Source organism: Sciurus vulgaris (genome assembly GCF_902686455.1).
Source record: "Sciurus vulgaris genome assembly, chromosome: 13".
NCBI lineage: Eukaryota > Metazoa > Chordata > Mammalia > Rodentia > Sciuridae > Sciurus > Sciurus vulgaris.
The window spans coordinates 58,083,435-58,104,178 of NC_136474.1; the positions used below are offsets into that span (position 1 = coordinate 58,083,435).

A 20,744-nucleotide genomic window follows, 5' to 3' on the forward strand; every position below is an offset into this window, starting at 1 on the left:
TTTATTTTTTAGAGCATTTTTAGGTTCATGGCAAAAATGAGTAAGGAGTATAGAACTTTCCCATATACCTCCTTCCCCACACATGCATGCCCACATCATCAATACCCCCATGAGAGTAGTACCGTTTTTGCCATTGATGACTCTACATTGACACATTGTTATTACCTAGAGTTCATAGTTTACATGGGGTTCATTTTTGATGTTGTACATTCTCTATTTTGACAAATATACGATGACATGTATTCATCATTGCAGGGTACAGAATAGTTTTGCTTGTCATTGAGATGCCCTGTGCTCTGCCTGTTAATATCTCCCCGTCCCCTGACCTTTGGCGGCCACTAATCATTTTCTTGTCTTCATAGTTTCTCCTTTTCGGAACATCATGAGGTTGGAATCACACTGTGTGCCACCTTTTCAAATGGGCTTCTTTCACTTAGTAATATGTGTCTATGATTCCTCCATGGCTTAAAAGCTCATTTATTTTTACTATTGAATACTATTCTGTTGTTGGAGGTGCCAGAGTTTATCCATTCACTAAGTGAAGGACATCTTGATCACTTCCAAGTACTGGCAATTATGAATAAGCATGCTATAAACATCTATGTGCTGGGTTTTGTGTGTGTGTGTGTGTCCATAAGTTTCCAACTCCTTTAGGTAAATAGCTCGATTTCTGGATCATACAGAAAGGGCATGTTTAGTTTTGTAAGAAACTGTCAAACCTTCTTCCAAAGTGGCTCTGTCATTTTTTATTCCTGCTGACAATGAGCATTCCCATTGCTCCATATACTCATTAGCATTTGGCATTGACAATGTCCTGAAATTTGGCTATTTTAATTAGGTGTGTAGTGTCATCTCATTATTGTTTTCATTTGCATTTTCTGGATATGTGATGTAGAGCATCTCTTCATAGGCCTGTTTGCCATCTGTGTATTTTCTTTGGTGAGGTGTGCATTAAAGTCTTTGGTCCATGTTTTCTATTTTGTTATGTTTTTAAGATTTTTTTTTTCTTTTTTGTGTGTTGAGTCAGCCTTGCATATTTTGGAAAATCCTGCTGAATCATGGTGCATATTCTTTCTACATATACTAGGATTTGATTTGCTAATATTTTGTTGAGGGTTTTTGTCTTCATCTTCATGAATGATACTGGTCCATAGTTTTCTTATCATGTCTTCTTGTCTTTTAGTATTAGGGTAATGCTGGCCCCAGGAAATAAGTAAGGAAGTAGTTCCTCTGTATTTATCTTCTGAGAGAGATTATAGAAAAGTGGTATAATTTCTTCTTTAAATGTTTGGTAGAATTCACCAGAGAACCCATCTGGGCCTGGTGCTTTTTGTTTTGGAGAATTATTGTTAACTATGAATTCAATTTCTTTAATAGATTTATTTCTTCTTATATGACTTTTGATTGAATTATGTGTTTCAAGGAATTGTTCGATTTCATCCAGGTTATCCTACATAGATGTATGTCATGGATTATCTTTTCAACATTCATGGGATCTGTAGTGATGCCCCCTCTTTCTTAAGTGATCTTAGTAATGGGTCCTCTTTCTCTTTCTTTTTTTTTAGTTAGCCTGTCTAGAGGCTTACTTATTTTATTGGTCTTTTCAAAGAACCAACTTTTACTTTTGTTGACTTTCTCTATTGATTCCTATTTTCAATTGCACTGGTTTCTTCTCTAATTTGTGTTACTGCTTTTCTTCTATTTTCTCTGGATTTAATTTCCTCTTCTTCCTCTTATTTCCTAAGATGGAAGCTTAGGTGATTGATTTTAGAACTTTCTTCTTAGTACATAAATTCAATGCTATAAATTTCCATCTATGCACTGCTTTCATAGCATCCCAAATTTTGATCAGTTGTTTTTATTTATTTCAAAATATCTTAAAATTTTTGTCACAATTGATATTCTATTGTTAGGTGCAACACATCAATAACTATTATGTCTCTTTTGGAGAATTGATCCCATTATTATTATGTAATGTTCTACTTTGTCCCTAATAATACTCCTTACTCCAAAGTTGCTCTGTCTGAAATTAATATAGCTACTCTGCAGTTCTTTTTGTTAGGATGGTGCATTTTCCTCTATCCCATTGCATATAATCCATATGTGCTTTCATACTTAAATTGGGTTTCTTGTAGACAACATATGGTTGGGCCTTATTTTTTGATCTAATCTCTGTAATAATCTCCTTTCTTGGTATATCAGTTATGCTACCTTTTTTGCTTCTTTTAAGTGGTTGCTTTGCATTTTGTAATATATGTTTATAACTAATCCAAGTTCACTTTTAAATAATACTGCTTCTTGGATGGTGTGAGTACCTTATTAAAAAAAAAAATGCTTTTTTTTTTTTTTTTTTGGAAGTGCTGGGGATCAAAACTGAACCTGGGGCCTAACACATGCTAGGCAAGCACTCTACCACTAAGCAAAACCTTCAGCCCTAACAAAAGAAGTCTAATTCTTCTTTCCCATCTCCAAGTCATTGGTGTCATCATAAAACTTGTATGTAAACATGCATAAATATATATATATGTACATAATAAAATAAATAGTAATTGCTATTATTATTTTTAACAAACTGTTGTCTATTAGCTCAATTAAAATATTCCTTCTTTGATGCTGTTCCTTTCATTGTGTAGATCCAAATTTCTGACTTAAAACATTTTCTTTTTCCCTAAAGAACTTCTTACAACATTTCTTTTTTTTTTTTTTTTGGGGGGGGGGGGTGGTTACTGGGGATCGAACTCAAGGCCTTGTGCTTGCGAGGCAAGCACTCTACCAGCTGAGCTATCTCCCCAGCCCAACATTTCTTGCAAAGTAGTTCTACTGACAAAAATTTTCCGCCAATTTTTGTTTGTCCAAGAAAGTTTTTGCTTCTTCTTAACTCTTGAAGGATAATGTAGGATACAGACTTCTCAGTTGGTATTTTTAATCTCTAAACACTTGAAATGTTTCTCCACTGTTTTCTTGCTTGCATGGTTTCTGAGGAGAATTCTGATATAATTCCTATCTTTGTTTCTCTATAGGTAAGATGTTTTTCCCCTCTGACTTCTTTTGGACTTTTTTTGGATATAGATTTTTGGCATGTATCCTACTTGCTATTTTATGAGCTTCCTGGATCTCTGGTTTGGTGTCTGATATTAATTTTGGGGAAATTGAGTCATTGTTCAAATATTTCTTCTGTTTCTCTCTTTTTCTTCTCCTTTTAGAAATCTCATTAGGTGTAAAAAACACCTTTTGGAATTTAGTTTTGGAGGTTTCCATTGAGGTTCAAAGATTCTTTGTTCAGTGGTGTCTAGCTTATTAACAGGGCCATGGAAGGCATTCTTTATTTGTGTCACAGTGTTTTTGATGACTAGCATTGACTTTTGATTTTCTTAGAATTTCCATCTCTCTGCTTACATTACCCACCTGGTCTTGCATCTGTCTACTTTTTCCATTAAAGCCCTTAGCATTTTAATTATAGTTCTTTTAAACTCCTGGTCTGATAATTCCAACACTCCTGCCACATCTGAGACTGATTCTGATGCTAACTTCTCTTCAACTATTTTTGGCATTTTAGTACACCTTGTCTTTTTTCTTGGTAGCTGAACACAATGCACTGGGTAAAATGTGTGTGCTAGTGGTAAGGTGTTGGGAGAAGGGAAGCATGCTGCAGTCTTGAGATTAGGTCTCAGCATTATGGTGGTCCTGTATCTCTGGACTTGAACTTCACATGTGCTTCCCAGACTTCTCACATCCAATCACTTAGGTTGGACAGGATGACCACAATGAACTGGAATTGGGTATTTCTCTTCCTTCACGTGGAAGGCTAGGGTCAGCTGCAGTTGGGTGTTTTCCTTCCCTCATGTGAGTTAGGATTCTCCAGCAGATTAGGTTCTGGTTAAGCACTTTCTTCTGAGGGCTGACCTTGTTAAGAAGAACATAGTGCTTTGGGGTTTTTCAAAATGGTTTCTTTTCTCCTCCCCTGCAGTAATCACCAGGAGACTTTTCTCTGATATTCACTGTAAGAATCTAGAAGAGTTCATGGAGATAAAACTCCTCATGCTTCTCACTGCTGCTTTGGGACTGGTTGGTTCCCCTGGAGGTTTTTGAGTGGGTACTGGAACCCAGGAGCTCTCATATGCTAGGCAAGTGCTTTCCCACTGAGCCACATCCCTGGTCCTTCCCTGGAGTTTTTAATCACTCCAACTTGTGCACACTGAGCCTCCAGCAATTTATTGACAACATTTCAAACTTCCCTACCCCACTACCGATTTCTTGCAGTGGTCTTTGCTCTGTGGTGACTCTCTATTAACCTGTGGTCCCTCCAATTTTAGGAGTCATAGTTTGCCCTGTAATCTTGCCTCTTTTAGAGATCTAAGAGAAGTTGGCAGCTTTACAATTTGTTCAACTTTTCACTTGTTAGGACAGAGTGGCAACATCTTACATGCTGGAGTGGAAACTGGAGGCCCCATGAGTGGCTATTATTCCACCCTCAGGAAGCACTCTTTTTTTTTTTTTTTTTTTGACTTTGCACATAAGTGTGATTTGACTCAACAAAATCATCAAGCAGGAACGTGGGCAAAGTAGCCAGTACCCTGGCAGAGCATATTCCTGATTGGAGGTGTGAGCCACCTGGGAAGATAAAAAATCTGAAATAATCAGTAGGAAATAAAGACAAAGCCAGAGATTAGATTTAAAAGTGGGGGATGCCTGATGGGTCTTCCAGCCCTGATAGGAACTGGAACTGAACAACTGAAAAAGGGGGAGTACATCAAAGGCAGGGATAAGGATGAAGTGTGGCAGGGATCTTGCGATAAATAGGTTGTTTGGTGCTTGGCAGGTTGTATTATTTCACAGTGGTAAATACTAGTTCTTACAGGACATGAGGGTATAGGACAGTAATACGTGATTTTATTGGCTGTTGGACCTATGTGCCCAGCAGAGAGGAAAGAGGCTATGAAGACAATTCATAGAAGGACATTGATCTTCAATAGTTTATTCTCATTTCTTTCAGGAAACATTAACAAATACTTACCACGTACCAACTACCTGAATTTCAATGACATTGGTTCCTAGTTACTTGGGAGAGGCAAATGTATAAATAAATAAATAAATAAATAAATAAATAAATAAATAAAATCCAGCAATAAATGCCATTATAAAGGCAATCAAAATGGGAATTATTCATCCCTTCTTGTGGGTGTTTGCAGTTAATTGGAATTGGGTTTGAGGTAGTTGAATCCCTTTCACAGTTCCACTGTCAATTTAGGAATGGCCTCTGATGTCACTATTTCCCTTGCAAAGTCAACTAATGCCCACTGCTAGACCATTTCAGCTTGGGGTAAATTCATCATAGCATGAAGCCGGCTGAACTAGATTAGGTTTGTCCAATTTTACAAGTCACCTGGTGTTCCTATGGTAGTGGGAGGAAGCTGTTTACCTAGTGACATTGCAGCAAGTTCCCCCACTGTTCCTTTGTGGGTTGATTCCCAGCAGAAGACTTTGAAGTGGGATCCAGGTGTTTGGAGTGGGATCTTCCATAGTCGGGGTAGAACCTTTCCTCACTGCCTCAGTCAAATTGATTTCTTAAAATGTGAAGTGTTACTCCTGGTCATTGAAGATGAGATTGTGGTGTTGTTCTCATTTATCATAACAATAGTGAATAGTATCTTTGCCTTCATCCTGGGGTGTGGCTGGCAGTAAAGTCAAGTGTTTTAGGAGATGAAAATATGACCTGAAGTCTGACCCCATGAACAAGTGATCATGAAGAGTTTGGAAAATAAGAGAAGCTAAAGAAGGAACTGTGATGGTTAATCTTATGTCAATTTGGCTAGGCTGTAGCCAACCAAAAGTATGCAGATATTATTGTGAAGGTGTTTTATTTTAGATGAGCTTAATATTAAATTCAGTAGACTTCGAGTAAAGCAGGTTATCCTCTATAATGTGGGTGGGCCTTAAGAGAAAAAGAGACAGAGGTTCATAGAGGAAGAAGAATTTCTGCCAGCCTGCACTCTTGGTCTTCTCTCTGCAACTTCATTTCCTACCTGGGTCTCCAGTTTGCTGGCCACCCTCTGCACAGGTTGGTCTTGCCAGCCTTTGTAGTCATGTGAGTCAATTCCTTAACATAAATATCTATATACACATCCTATGGTTCTATTTATCTGGAAAACCCTGACTACTGAGTAGTATACAACAATTTTGAAAAATGGGGTGAGAAATTTAATTTTGGGGGAGGGATTCATAGATTTATGTGAAAAAAATGTGTTTAGTCTGTTGAGCACCAGACCGTGCAGTTGTCTTGGGCAGGTGTCTTTGAGTTCTTTCGTTGGTTGGGAATTTGTGTTTCCAGGGATTTCTATGATCAGTCCACATTTATCCTTTTCCTTTTTCCTAGCTCCATTTAGTTTCATTTAAATTCAAATGTGTGTACCTTCTTAATATTTTATAGAAGCATTTATAAGATTCCATGAAGAGCTAGTATTGGGAAACTCATGACCTAACACTTTTTTTTTGAGAGAGAGAATCAGGTAAAGAAAATGGGTTTTGTAGCCAGGCATGGTGGCACATACCTGGCAGCAACTTGGAAGGCTGTAAAGGATCGTGTTTGAGGCCAGTCTTGGTAACTTGAGGCCCTAAGTAACTTACCAAGACTCTGTCTTGAAATAAAAATAGAAAGGGCTGGGGCTGGGGCTCAGTGGTAAAGCACTTCTGGGTTCAATTCTGTACCAAAAAAAGAAAAGAAAAAAGAAAGCCAGAAAATGTCAACTCTTATTTCTCAAATACAACTTTAAGGATTCTATTCAGTTGCGTAAGGCACCGGATTTAATCGCTTGTGCCTCCCCTCTCCCCCTGCAAATAATATGGGCTTTGAGAGAAGAAAATCATAAAATCTTTGGGATCTTTCATTGTACTCCCTCTGCTATTTCCTGTTAGAGAAATTTCTATATTCATCGTCTACTACCCTCAGGTCTAGAGTGTACTCATATTCTTTGGGGATTTTGAGAATCACTTTTCTAAGAGAAATATGCTTTCCTGATGATTCCAGGGGATTTCTGAGCAATGTATAAGTCCTATCGTCTCAAGCCCTGGGGTGCCTGTTGATGTGATTGCCTGGGAGAATAAAGACCACAGGTGGACTGACAGAGTCAGAGACCGTTTCCTGGGATTAGACTCCAAATGTCACTGGGAAGCTTCTAGAAGCCTCCAAGGGGCAGTGTACAAGTGATGGAAGATGGAGGTTTGTTAGAACTGTCAAGAGTAGCTTCTGCAGGAGAATTGCATTGACAGCCCTGAAAAGAACGAAATGTAAAAGATGTCACTACATTCACTGTAGTCAAAATATGTTTTTTGGAGTTGGCTCCAGCATTGCCTCAGTGATTTTCTATGAGACTCTGCCCAGATACTGTAATCAGGGCTTAAAACAGAATCTGTTGGTGCTGCTCATCCTGCTTCTGCTTTTCCTAACTTCAGATAAGGGCTGCCTGTCCCAATGTACACAGTGCAGTCAGGTCTTTCAGTTCCAAACTTCACCTCGCAAAACCAGATATGCATAAATATCATTTTTGTCTGTAAAAGTAATTATTAATTGAGGTACCCATCCATGTGGGTGGTAGAAATTTAATTGTAGCCATTCACAATAAAATTTTTTAGCCTTTGTATTGTGCCTAAGCTTAATCGACCCAAGGCTTTGGGAGGGCCTTATCTGATTCTGGTGTCATCTATTCACACAGGCATCCTTTGAAACTGCCCCTCCATCTGGCCCTTGGTTACCATCCCGTGCAGTCTGCTATGAGAACAGCATTCTTCCCATCCACATAGTCCTTCAGGGTGGGCAGCTTTCCCTGATACTGCTGTGCCAGTCTTGCCTTCACAGGACCTATTTTCCTTTTTCTAAGACTTGCTTTCTTCTGTAGTGTTGTTTCCCTGTCACTCTAGCCAGGGAATAGACTTCCCCAATAGTGAGGGATTGATCTAGATTTTTTTTTTTTTTTTTTTTAAGCAGAGATTGAACCCAGGGGCACTTAACCACTAAGCCACATCCCCAGCCCTTTATTATATTTTACTTAGAGACAGGGTCTTGATAAGTTTCTTAGGCCCTCACTAAATTACTGAGGCTGGCTTTGAATTTGTGATCATCCTGCCTCAGCCTCCTGAGCTTCTGGGAATACAGGTGTGCACCACGGCACCTGGTTGGAGGGATTGATCTATACCTACCATTTTAAACTTAATTTTTCAACCCTCCTCCTACCGTCCCAGGGTGGGAATATTTTGCTTGTATTCAAGAAGCATCTTCCATGAAATTATGGCATTTGCTGGTAAATGGACAGAACTGGAGATTATCATGCCAAGTGAAATAAGCCAATCCCTCAAAACCAAAGACCAAATGTTCTCTCTGATATGCAGATGCTAACACACCATAAGGGTGGTGGGGGGAAGAATAGAAGTTCATTGGATTAGACAAAGGAGAATGGAGAAAAGGGAGGCGGATGGGAATAGGAAAGAGTAGAATGAATCAGACATGACTTTTCTATGTTCATATATGAACACACAACCAATGAAACTCCACATCATGTAAAACTGTAAGAAGGTGATCCAAATTAGAATAAGTTATACTCCATGTATGTAGGTCAAAATACACTCTATTGTCATGTATATCTAAAAAGAACAAATAAAAACATTTTAAAAAAAAGCATCTTCCCAAATCCTTTGCCTATGCCACATGTTTTTTCACATCCTTTCTATTAGCCCCCAATAGGGCAAAGACCAAACAGGAGAAAGGAAGGAAAAACTGTGCAAAAAAATTTAGTATTTCAAAATTATTATTCTGTCAGTAAGTAAAACTGTGGAGATTTGTTTCTAAAGAGAAATTATTTCAAGAAAAGAAGAACAAAAATGAGATGGGTTGGGAACATCATTTTATTAGAAAATCAGTGACCATTCACAGCCTTTTAACCCTAACTCCTATGTATAGTTGCTTGATGAGAAAGTTTAGGAGTGAGATTTGTCACTGTTATGTTACTTTATATATAAATATCAAATATGCCTATTTTCTAGGCATGTTAGTAGATTTAATAACTCAATAGATTATAGACACTCCACAATTTTTTTGTGTGATGTTAAGAACCTAATCCAGGATTTTTCACACATTCCAGAAAAAGTGCTCTGCCACTGAGCTACATCTGCAGCTCCCAAATTTTTTTTATTAATTTTTTCCAGTAAATTTTTATTAAACAAATGAATGATTAAAAAGTATCAGACATAACTGTGTATATTAAAGCAACACAGAGCTATACAGACAGGAAAAGGTTCATGTATGTTTATTATTTGAAAAAGCAAGATTGAAATTTAATTTACATTTTCTTTTGCTCAAATAGTAGTTGTAGGAATCAGTACATATATATTAGAGAATGTATTTTATTAATACAGGCCTTAGCCAGGCACTTAGCTATTAAATGTTGGCACCAGGGAAAAAAAGCCTCCCCAGAGGTGTGCTAAAGATACTGGACTTTAATTCCTTGATTAGAGGTTACTACCACAGCAGACTGACCTGACTTGCAAGATGGATCATTGAGATCAAAGGCTATAAGTTATGATGTTTGCTTTTTAAAAAGTCAACTCTACTCTGAACGTCATAGTTTGCAACTTTCAACTGGAAGCTACAACATGGATTCATGGTCTCTGCCTTGGTTTCTGTTCCTGGGCACCCTTCTCATGGCTTCTGGCTTGGTAAGAAAACAATGTATAGAAACTAATTAGAAAAATTGGGGGGTACTTGACATCAATCATTAAAAAAAATGTTCAGTTTTTGGTTTATTCTATGTTTCAAAATGTTAATCTCAAATGAGTTTCTTTATTTTTACTTTTATTTGAAGGTAGGGGCTGGAAGAAAACAGGGAAGCAGCTTTGCCAGGGAGAGAAACAGAGAAATTGGCATAAAGTTATGCCTTCTTTTATTCCAGTTTCATTGTCATGTAACAAGTTTTCTTCTGATAAAGGGAAAGTATTAATTTTGAAAATCATTCCCTATTTACTACTGAATTAAAAACGAATTGATGCTGGAGTAACTTGACACGTGAATAAAGAGTGACAAATGTCATAGACATAGTCAACACTTTTTTTTTTTTTTAATTTTTAATTTTGAGACAGGGTCTCACTAAGTTGCTGAGGCTGACTTTGACCTTGCGATCCTCCTGCCTCAGCCTCTGGAGCTGCTGGAGTATGCTACCATGACTGGCCTGTCAATGCTTATTGTTTTATAGCATGGCATTTCTATTCTGCATCTTTATCAATTTAGACTAATTTTCCTATAGCACCAAAAGCCAGCCCAACGTTTAAATGAACTTTTCAAATGGGTGAGGGAAGTGTGATTTAAAATAACAGTTATTATGTTGAGCTGGTAGTCTGTGAGTAAGAACTAGAGCACTGCAAATGAGAGATATATTTAATACAGATTAAAACTGTAATTAGGGGGCTGGGGTTGTGGCTCAGTGGTAGAGCACTTGCCTAGCACGTGTGAGGTGCTGGGTTCAATCCTCAGCAACCATAAAAATAAGGACATAAAGGTATTGTGCCCATCTACAACTAAAAATATTTTTTAAAAAACCGTAATTAGGAACAAGTACTTTTTAACTTTATTCTGTAGGCTCACTGGCATTCTTCTGAGTATATAGCTGTGTGTGGATATAGTATAAGGCAATCGAGGCATTTGCTAATGCAAAAAATGATGGTAATAACCTACTTAGTTCATTCTCAATCGTGTTAAAGCACTCCATATGATTCTGTTTAGGCAGAAAGGCTGTATTTGCATATAATTGTACCTTACACTTGTGTGACAACATTACGTTTTACAATGCATATGTCATATAACTCTTGCAATACTCATGCAAAGCAGGGATCGACCATATTTTACAGATAGTGTGAGTTCCAGGAAGGTAAACTAAATTACTATTAATCGATAAAGCAAGTAACACAATCCACATCTACCGTATACAAGTTTCTTCAGCTTTTTTACTAGATCACACAGACTAAGATTTTTCTAGGTTGACTCATTTTTTTCCCTTTGGGCATGTAGTCTGAGTTTCAGTGGTCATTTGTGGAAAAACTATTTTCAGAAAAAAAAATACTTTCCATATCACAAAATATATCCATTTATTTTTTCCTCAGGTATTTATTTGGTATTGTCATTGAAGGCAGAATCTTAAGAGAGATATGAAGTCTTGAGTAAAATTTCCTTTAAAAGCCTTGTTATAAATTACAATGTTTCAATATTGGGAATGCATTTTTAGGTTTTTCAAGTATTGCTCCACGAATCCTTTTGAAGATCACCTTTAAGGTAAACAGTGCATTGAGGGCTAGAGTTGTATGTTCTGCTTTCTTTTCAGTTTTTGAAGTTGTTTTCATGTTTCCTTTACCTTCGAATTCATTTAACAAGCAGTTTCAGTTTCTAGTGGAAGCAAGAAGTCTATTTGTTAAAAAAAATAAAATAAAAGATCATCTTAGATTTCCAACTTAGCTGTCTGGGTTACTTGCCAGAAACTAATACATAATGTTAATGAAAAAAGAATAACGGTGAATGTCTGGTTATAAATTGGAACCAAGAAGACCATATATATCATGGGCATCTCAATAATACCTTTTTTATATATATGTTTGTTTCCCAGCCAACTCCAGAAAACATAGGTGAGTCTATTTTGAGTTTTTCTCCAGATTACAGCAAAAGAAGGTTATGTGGAAAATGAAATAACAGACAAGTCTAGGGTGCGTTCGATTCTAAGCATAATGCATAATCACTTATGAGTACTGGTGTGTAATTGCATTGATCTTTGAACACGGGCCTCTTTCAAATTAGCAAGGGAATGTTACATTGTCCTTATTCTACGGTCCATATGCTCAGCAGAAAAAGATGGTGGTACAGGGAAGGCCAAACACAGTGACAGACACATAGCCATCCCATAAATGCTTGCTATTGTTTTTGTTATTTTGTGTTAAATCCGATGAACCTGATAACACAGTCTGTTCCTACTGAGTTGCACACTTAGAGATTTGGCCATGTTATCTACCCAATTTGCAATTTAAAAGAGTAGTTTGAGTTTAACATACGCACTTCACTAGAGTGTTCTCAGGTGTACCATTAGCAAGGGACATATACAAGTGGATTGGGGCTGGTTGGACCAATTTTAAACATTTGTTTAAATGTTTAATCTAGTCATTTAATCGGGTCTTTAAAACTTAATATATGGAATGACCAATTTCTTATTCCTGAGTCCTTTGACATTCAAAGGATATGAATAGGACAGAGTAAATATCAAAAACCCTTTCTGTAGTCCCCAGTCTGGCTCATGGGAAGCCATAATCAATTACTTAATTGACTGAGATGTTGAATCAATCAACTGCATCAGTCAATTAATGTGGAATCAGAATCTAGCAGTCACTTATCTGAGGCAAAATAAACTTGTTTACTTTTGATTATATAATTGATAAATGTTTTCTGCTATCATAAACATAATGTTCAACTTATTTTTTTCTTTGTTATTTTGGTCAAAGATATAGATGGTGGCTTCAGTCGGGACATTTTTGAAATCAATGAAGGTTTGTGCAACTTTTTTTTAACATCATCTATTATGTAGAGAGTTTGAATCCAATTTACTAACATAAATTTTTTTTCTTTACTCTTTGTTTAGATTTGGAACTGGATCTTTTTGAGGGAGACATCAAACTTGATGGGGTGAGTTGCCAAAGTGCAAGGAAGAATCTTCGATTAATTGCAGAAAGCTATCTATACAATGGCTGAGGATAAGGGAAGAGCATGGGTTTTGCTCAACTAGGTCTAAGGACACAGAATCTTGGGACACATCCACTCAACGAATGTCTTGTCAGTGTCTTCATCTTCCATTGCTCAGATTTCTGTGTGGTTAAAGCCACCATCACTCACCACACATGTCTTGGTATTATGGGTCTGACTGCTTTTTATTATTGGAGCAATACGGGACATTTTCATTTTAATGTAGAACTTCATTAATTCAATCTAGTTGAAGCAAAATTAAACTTTATTTATAAGCCTCTTCAACGAGTCAGACTTTTTTACCATAAAGGAATAGATTTAGTGACTTCTCAGCTAAAAATAACATTGCCAAGTAAAAGTTGTCCTAAACTTGTTCATACAGAGCACTGCTGATTCTTATCTAGCCATCATGATGCATATGTAGTTTTATATACAGATTTATGGGGATTTCAAAGTTCACTATTACAAGCACTTTCCTTTTCATGAAGACATAAACATTTTATTTTGATAGTACTGTTTTTTAATGTATAAACATTTTATTTTGAAATGTCTCCAAGTTTTCTGCTCAGAGAATTTAATATCTCCTTTTTCCCACTCTTTTTTTTTTTTTATGATTTCCAGTTTTGAATTCATGGTACCTGTATCTGTATGAATTAAAAGCACTATTTTTTAAAGACAAGATATAATTTATTGTTCACCAGATTCAAAAAGACTTTTGAACTTACTATCCATTTGGTGATGATTGAAAAAGGGATGCTTGTTTATGACTGGTTTTATCAAATATTATATTGGGGAGTGCACAAACCTAAGGAAAAAAGAGACAACAACTTGACAAGAGCCATCATCATTTGGAATACATGTACCCTTTGACCTAGAAATTATTCTGTAGACTTTTTTGGGAAAATTCTGCTCTTCCTTCAGACCCACATCTGAGCTACCCCATTACCTCCTGCACCCCAGAAACAGCTCTCATCTGCAGCTGGGGTTACATGTGTCTGACACCATGTCCCTTGCACACTGTCTTCCCCTCTGGGTGTTAGTTCCATGAAGGTACACTTATTACCAAGGGATTCCTCTTCTCTAGAATAATATTTGATGTATTGACTGGATGGATACAGGAATGAAATATTTTTCATTTTATATTATAAAATTTAAAAACTTTACAAATTTTTAAAGATGTTGGCCCAGCTCACTTGTGACTTTTTCTGTTATTGTAAAATTCAGATTTTTGAGGTTTTGCTATCATTTCCTTCCTGTATATTTTTAATTTCTGATGTTTTCAATCTCTAAAAATTTACTAACATTTATAGTTCAGTTCTGACAATCATTTGTTTGTATTATTTCTTTTTTTTTTTCTTTTCTTTCTTGTTTTTTTTTGTTGTTGTTTATTTGTTTCACTTGGGTTTTTTTTTTTTTTTTTCCCCTTTGGTTCTGGGACATGGGGATTTAACCCAGGAGTACCCTACCACTGAGCTAAATCCCTAGCCATTTCTATTTATTTATTTTGAGTCAGAGTCTCACTAAGTTGCTGAGACTGGCCTCAAACTTATGATCCTCCCACCTCAGCCTCCCAAGTTGCGGGGTTTACAGGCATGCATAAGCAAGCCTGGTTGTGTTATTTCTTTTTCAACTTTTTGAACAAAATGATGGGAATAGTAATTTTTTCCCTAGAAACTTTATTAATTATGATAAAAGTAGGGGTACACACAATTTGTTTGGGCTAGCTGGGAGAGCTTTAAACTTCATTTATTTCTAGATTAACTATTGATCTTTTTTTCCTAATTCATTTACTAACGTTTTCACATTTATTTTTGACAGGCACAAGATAGAAATTCCATCATTGGAGAAAATTACAGATGGCCTCATACCATTCCGTATGTTCTAGAGGATAGCTTGGGTTAGTATGCACCTAAGAGTGTCCACAGCTAATCTGTGTTCCTCACAGAACGTGATGACAATGTTTATAAGGGTAGGCTCATGTGGCATTTAAGAGTTTGTGTCTTTGTTCCACTGTGTAGCTGAGTACATTTACTTTAAAAAGTAAACAAAACGAACACTGAAAAGACCTTACGTGATTCAGCCTGAATATTTGATGTGTTTTGATTAATATCAGGATCAATTCAACCAACATATTTGTAGAGCCTGCTTTGTATTAGATGCTAGGGGCACAAAGATTAGGGAGATACTCTTGTATCTTAAAGCAATAGTTCCCCATATATTCAAGTTTTAAATATGAGTGAAAACATAAATAACCAACCAAACAAAACTTTAGAGACTGGCATTGTTTTACCAACATTTTATTTTGCCAAGACAGAGACTTAACAAGAGCACACTATCTTTTACCATTGTCTTTCCCTAAAACAAATAACATTATTAGTTCAGTGTTAGGTCACTAAAAAGTCAGAAGACCTTCCTCTTCATCTCTTCTTATCCTCACAATATCCCTGCAAAGCTGATTTTATTTCTTCACTGAACTTGATGATAACAGCAAAGTTCTAAAGAGTAATTAAATTGGCAAAGGTCATAGGTCAAAAGCAAGGAAAAGAGGGCTAGGGTTGTGGCTCAGTGGTAGAGAGCTTGCCTAGCACGCATGAGGCACTGGGTTCGATTCTCAGCACTGCATAAAAATAAATAAATAATAAAGGAAAAAAATAAAGCCTTGTTTGCTAGAGTAATTAAAAAAAAAATCGTGAGGTGAAGATGTGTGAGAACTTGGTATGTCTGGCCCTGAAGTCCTAGCGTTTCCCAATCTCCACTTCCACCTCCAGGCAGGCCACCATTTTTCACTTCAAGCAGTGCCTGACCACTTTTGTGTCAGCCTCTCCTTTCAGGTCACCCTTAAAGCTTTTCTTCCTTTTATTGTGTTGCTTTAATGTCTCTGCCTTCTTTGAGCTTCATATCTCTCTGACCCATGAGTACCATGTTTTATCTCCTAATGGTCCTTAACTATTTTGATCATGGACTTGATTGCAAACCTCTTGAAAGCTCTTCTTAGAAAATACACTTTTGAAGGTATAGGTATAGGAACAGATATATTTACTTTAAATGCTATGTCATGGACCCTCCCTTCTCAAGGTCCTTGGACTAAAAGCTCTGCGGTGGGGCTTTAAATCTAAATGGTAGTTCCTTGGAGAAAGCAGGTAGCACTGACTGTTCATTTTGATTGCCTGTGATCTATGGTATATGTCCTCAGAGATAAAGCAATGCCCTTCCTGTTGTTTAGTAATGCACTGCTAATGGGCTCCAGAGAAATATAAGGCAAAGTAAGGGTTCTGAAGAATAATCAAAAACGTGAATATAGTACTTAATTGGCACTACATACTAAATTTTATAAAAATAAAATGTTGGGAAATTCATGAAGGAACTGACTCAAGATAGTCAGTATACTACATGGCCTGTTACCATGGTGAATTGATCAATGGTGATTATTTTAATATATGTATTCCCCTTTATTCTTTTTTCTTTCTACACGTGTTATTGGTGCATTAGAGTTGCACACGGTGACGGGATCTGTTGTTACATCTTCATACATGCACACAATTTAACAATCTAATTTGGCCAATATCATTCTCCAGCCCTCCCTACTCCCCCTTCCTCTCACACCAGGGTTCCTTTCTTCTACTCATCTGCCTTTGTTCCATTTTTTTTCCCTTCAGAAATAAATGCTAAAGGAGTTATCCTCCTTGCATTTGAACGCTATCGCCTGAAAACATGCCTTGACTTCAAGCCCTGGACTGGAGAAAAAAACTACATATCAGTGTTCAAGGGCCAGGGGTAAGTGGAGGATTAGCCTTCTAAGGGTTCTGAGGAGACTGTGGTACCCCAGGAATAGCATCACAGCAACTGCCCAAGGCCCTGTCCTTTAGGGTGGGGCCATGGCTTCCTTTGCTGTTGGTTGTAGAGCAAGGCAGCTGAGTCTCGTTTCTCCAGCATAAAAATAATGTTTTCATACATGCAACCAGACTTGCAGTGTTAAAATGAATGTGATTGAATGTCATCTCTTCCACAACCTTGTGAATTTCCACCCGCTTGTAACTGAATACTCTTTAGTCCCTCTTAAAGAAAAACATTTTTGTGTGCATGTATATATTTAAATTAATTTTAACCTAAAATTATTATTATCTAAGAACTCGGGAGCATCATTTGCTTGCAGCTCAGCATTCTGAGTCATTGCTGTCCTTGGGAAGCTCTTGTAAATGGGCCCAGGCACACCTAGGATGATCTCATAGACTGAAACTTCCAGGAAAATGCAGGACCAGGCTGACTGGGGAATCACTTGCTCCTTTGTAATACATAGGGTTGGAGTCAGTTCTCTAAAAGATCTAGCCTGCAAGATTTCTCATGCCTCACCTGGACTGTGGGAGAAATGCACAGTGTCTCCATCCCAGGGAAGGATCTAGACAGGCCAGGGGGTGGGGATTCTGCTGGAGACCTCAGTGTGCATCACCCTAACACTCCCCCCTCTCCTGTAAACTCTCCTAAGCTGCTGGTCCTCGGTAGGAAACAAGCAGCAAGGGAGGCAGGAACTTTCCATTGGGAAAAACTGTGACAGGATAGGATCAGTGCAGCACGAGTTCCTCCACGCGCTGGGATTTTGGCACGAGCAGTCACGTTCTGATCGGGATGACTATGTCAAGATCGTTTGGGACAGAATTAAACCAGGTACATTTCTCTTTTTTTTCTTTTTTCTTTCTTCTTTTTTTCTTTTTTCTTTTTTTTTTCTTTTTTTTTTTTTTACATTTTTAGACTAAAAATATTAATGCCAGTGGTTAATAATTGAAACACTGATGTTTTGATGTCTTAATTTATCCTCTAACTCAGTATAATCTGAGTACCTTAAAGTCGTTGAGTGCTACCACACAGGACTCATAGAACTGTGCTTTAGAGCTGTATATAACGTAGAAAGTAGTGTTTCTCAAAACATGTCCTATGGAATGCTGTCCCACATATGCTTACAGGTGTCCAGTGGAAGGAGTCTGCAGTCAAATTAGTTCAGGTTAAAAGGAATTAAATGTGCAGTTGGTTATATTGCTGCATGACTGCAAACTAAGAGATTACTAGAGCTATCTAAGTGTTTCGTTTGTGGCCTCACTCTTTAGTATTCTCACAGTTTTATCTTGGATAGGAACATCTGACCATATTTGATAAGACATCTATATACTTTGGAAATCAGGCACACCTCATTATGATCATCTGATCATCTGATTTCAAATTCTGATCAGTTGTCCTTGACTGTGATGCTAAGTTGCATGGTGTCTTCTCTAAATATATTCATTTTAGTTAAGAAAAATGTTTACTTTCAGTACTAGGGACTGAATCCAGGGTGCCATACCACTATACTACAGCCTCCCCCATTTTTACTTTTTTATTTTTGAGATAGGGTCTCTCTAAATTGCCCAGGCTGGTCTTGAACTAGAGATCCTCCTGCCTCAGCCTCCTGAATAGCTGGGATTACAAGCATGTGCCACTTGACAGGGCAAAAAAGGAACATTTTTTTCTTTCCATATTTTTTATTGGTGTATTATGGTTGTACATAATGATGGGACATGTTGTTACATAGTCATACATGTACTCAATATGACGATATAATTTGACCAATATCACTCCCCGGCACTTCCCCCCCAAAATGAATATTTTAATTGGTAAATTGTAACTGTATACACCTATGAGCTACAAAATGTCATTTTGATGTGTATTTAATGAAGAATGATTAAAACAAACTAGCACAACTATCACCTCACTTAGTGTTTTGTGTAAGACATTTTGAAACTACTCTTAGCAATTTAGAAATATATAATAAATTATTATTAACGTCATCACCATGATTTAAAGATATCTACAAATACTCCAGCAATCCTGGACAATGTCTCTAACCATTCAATCCTTTCTAATGATTCTTGTCTATAGTATTCTCAGGTCCCATCTGAACCACCACTCCCAAAGTCCTCTTAATTTTCTTGCCACTTGCTGTGGAGATGAAACTTAAACTTCCGCCCTGGCAGGTCCATAATCCTGTCTTGTCACCACTTTTTAGAACCTTGGATGGGGCTCCCATTTTCCAACTTAGGACTTGGAATCTCAGATATGTTCAGTGTAATTGCTGGAATCACACATTCCAAGTGTGAATATTATATTCTAAGATAGGAAGATGTTAAATGCTCAAGATACAATAGATCCACTGCAGTAAAGTTTGTTCTAGTTCATTCTCCATCTCTAAATGAACAGTATATAGAGTAGATAAATTGGTTTTTCAAACCTCAAGTAATTAAAGATGTTTTATGTATCTTTTAGGCCGACAACACAATTTTAACATCCATGATGACACAAAATCGGATTTCCTGAATGTTCCCTATGATTACATTTCTATAATGCACTACAGTAAAAATGCATTCAACAGTGGAGCAAAGCCTACAATTTTAACAAAGATGACAGGCTTTGAGGATATTATCGGCCAACGCATGGATTTCAGTAACTATGATCTCCAAAAGTTGAATCGACTGTATAACTGCTGTATGTGACAAGCTCTTTGAAACTCATTATTTCCCTCTGCCATGTTGAAGAAAATGATGGTCTATGCCATTGGGCGGGGTGGGGGGGGGAGTTTTCTGAGATTATATATGTTTGATTTTCAGAAAAACAAAAGAGCGCCCAGATCCCAATTTCCAACTTGGATGTAGCATTTTTCTTCTCTCAAGGTCTGGCCTTGAGATCTTAAAAACACTTTGAGTCCTTTTAGGAATATACCTCAGGCAGGGTTTTGAAGCAGTTACTATTTCAGACATGGACCAGTTTGATATTCAAACCTCTTTTTAGCTAAAATGGGGTATACATTTGTAATATGAACAGGATCAAATAATCTGGGTTGTGGTTTAATGACTTGAATAACAAGGGGAGTGTAGACTCAGTTTCTACAAATAGATAATTAGAAGAAGAAGAAAAAAAGACAGTGCGGCCTGTGTATGCAGATCCACAAATGAGGGGTCTCCAGCCCAGATCAGCTAGATGTTCCCCTTACTGACAACCTTCTCGACCTTCCTCATACTTCTATGATAAACTCAGTTTTTTATTACTTGGATTATGATGTTGTGTTAATAATTTTTTTTGTAGCCTCTTCCTTGAGTTTTATGGACTCATGCAGTTTTGAACTGGAAAACGTATGTGGAATGATACAAAGTACAAGAGATAATACTGACTGGCAGCGGGTTTCACAGATTCCTGGGGGTCCACAGTATGATCATTCTGACATGGGAAAGTGTAAAGGTAACAGGACTGAGGGACTTCTGGATTTTATACTCAGTGGCTCCCACCTTTTCTTTTTCTATGAAACACTGGGCTTTTATCTTTCATTTCTGTCAGAATTATTAATGATAATTCATTTGGTTGCTACAAAGGAATAGGCCTTGTACATTATAAGGACATGGGTATTATCTTTGCTTTTATTCTCTGAGGACTTTTTTCTTTCTATGAATCAGAGCTGGGCTCTGTAAGGACTCTACCCATGTGTGTCCAGAGCAGGAGGGGACTATGCCTCCCAGGAGTTTTATCTCCAGAGTAGTGGTGGTGTTTTCTAGCAGCTTGCAGAATATAAGAGGTTCTTTCTAATGGACAACACTGGGCTAAATCACTCAATTTCAGAATAGTAGCTAGGTAAGATTACATGTTTCTATTATAAAAATAAATAAAATGAGGATAGAAAGCAAAATTTATTTAATTTCATTCAGGTGAGTATCCATTTCCATTTTAATTTTTTTCAAGTTAAATAGTCATTTGGCTGCAAGTACCAAATTTTAATTAATTTGCTCATTTCTGGCAGCAAATATGTGAACATGGACTTTAGACCTTAGAGCCATTGCTTGGTAGCTCAGATGATCTACATGGGGGTTAAGGTCTTTAATCATGAAATAAAAGTGTTTTTCCTTTTATTTTTCTTTTTAACCCATATGGATAGTGGGTAATAATATTAAATAGACCAGAGGGAATTAGA

General features: G+C 37.1%; 1 protein-coding gene across 1 annotated transcript in view; it reads left to right on the forward strand.

Moving 5' to 3' along the window:
• The window catches only part of MEP1B (meprin A subunit beta), an 83,817-nt gene that overhangs the window by 49,575 nt on the left and 13,498 nt on the right, over nucleotides 1–20,744 (forward strand). The window contains exons 3-9 of the mRNA XM_079109332.1: nucleotides 12,523–12,567; nucleotides 12,660–12,703; nucleotides 14,579–14,657; nucleotides 16,417–16,534; nucleotides 17,244–17,422; nucleotides 19,052–19,270; nucleotides 19,868–20,020. Of these exons, the coding sequence (XP_078965458.1) occupies nucleotides 12,523–12,567; nucleotides 12,660–12,703; nucleotides 14,579–14,657; nucleotides 16,417–16,534; nucleotides 17,244–17,422; nucleotides 19,052–19,270; nucleotides 19,868–20,020 (837 nt within the window). The remainder of the gene's footprint in view (nucleotides 1–12,522; nucleotides 12,568–12,659; nucleotides 12,704–14,578; nucleotides 14,658–16,416; nucleotides 16,535–17,243; nucleotides 17,423–19,051; nucleotides 19,271–19,867; nucleotides 20,021–20,744) is intronic.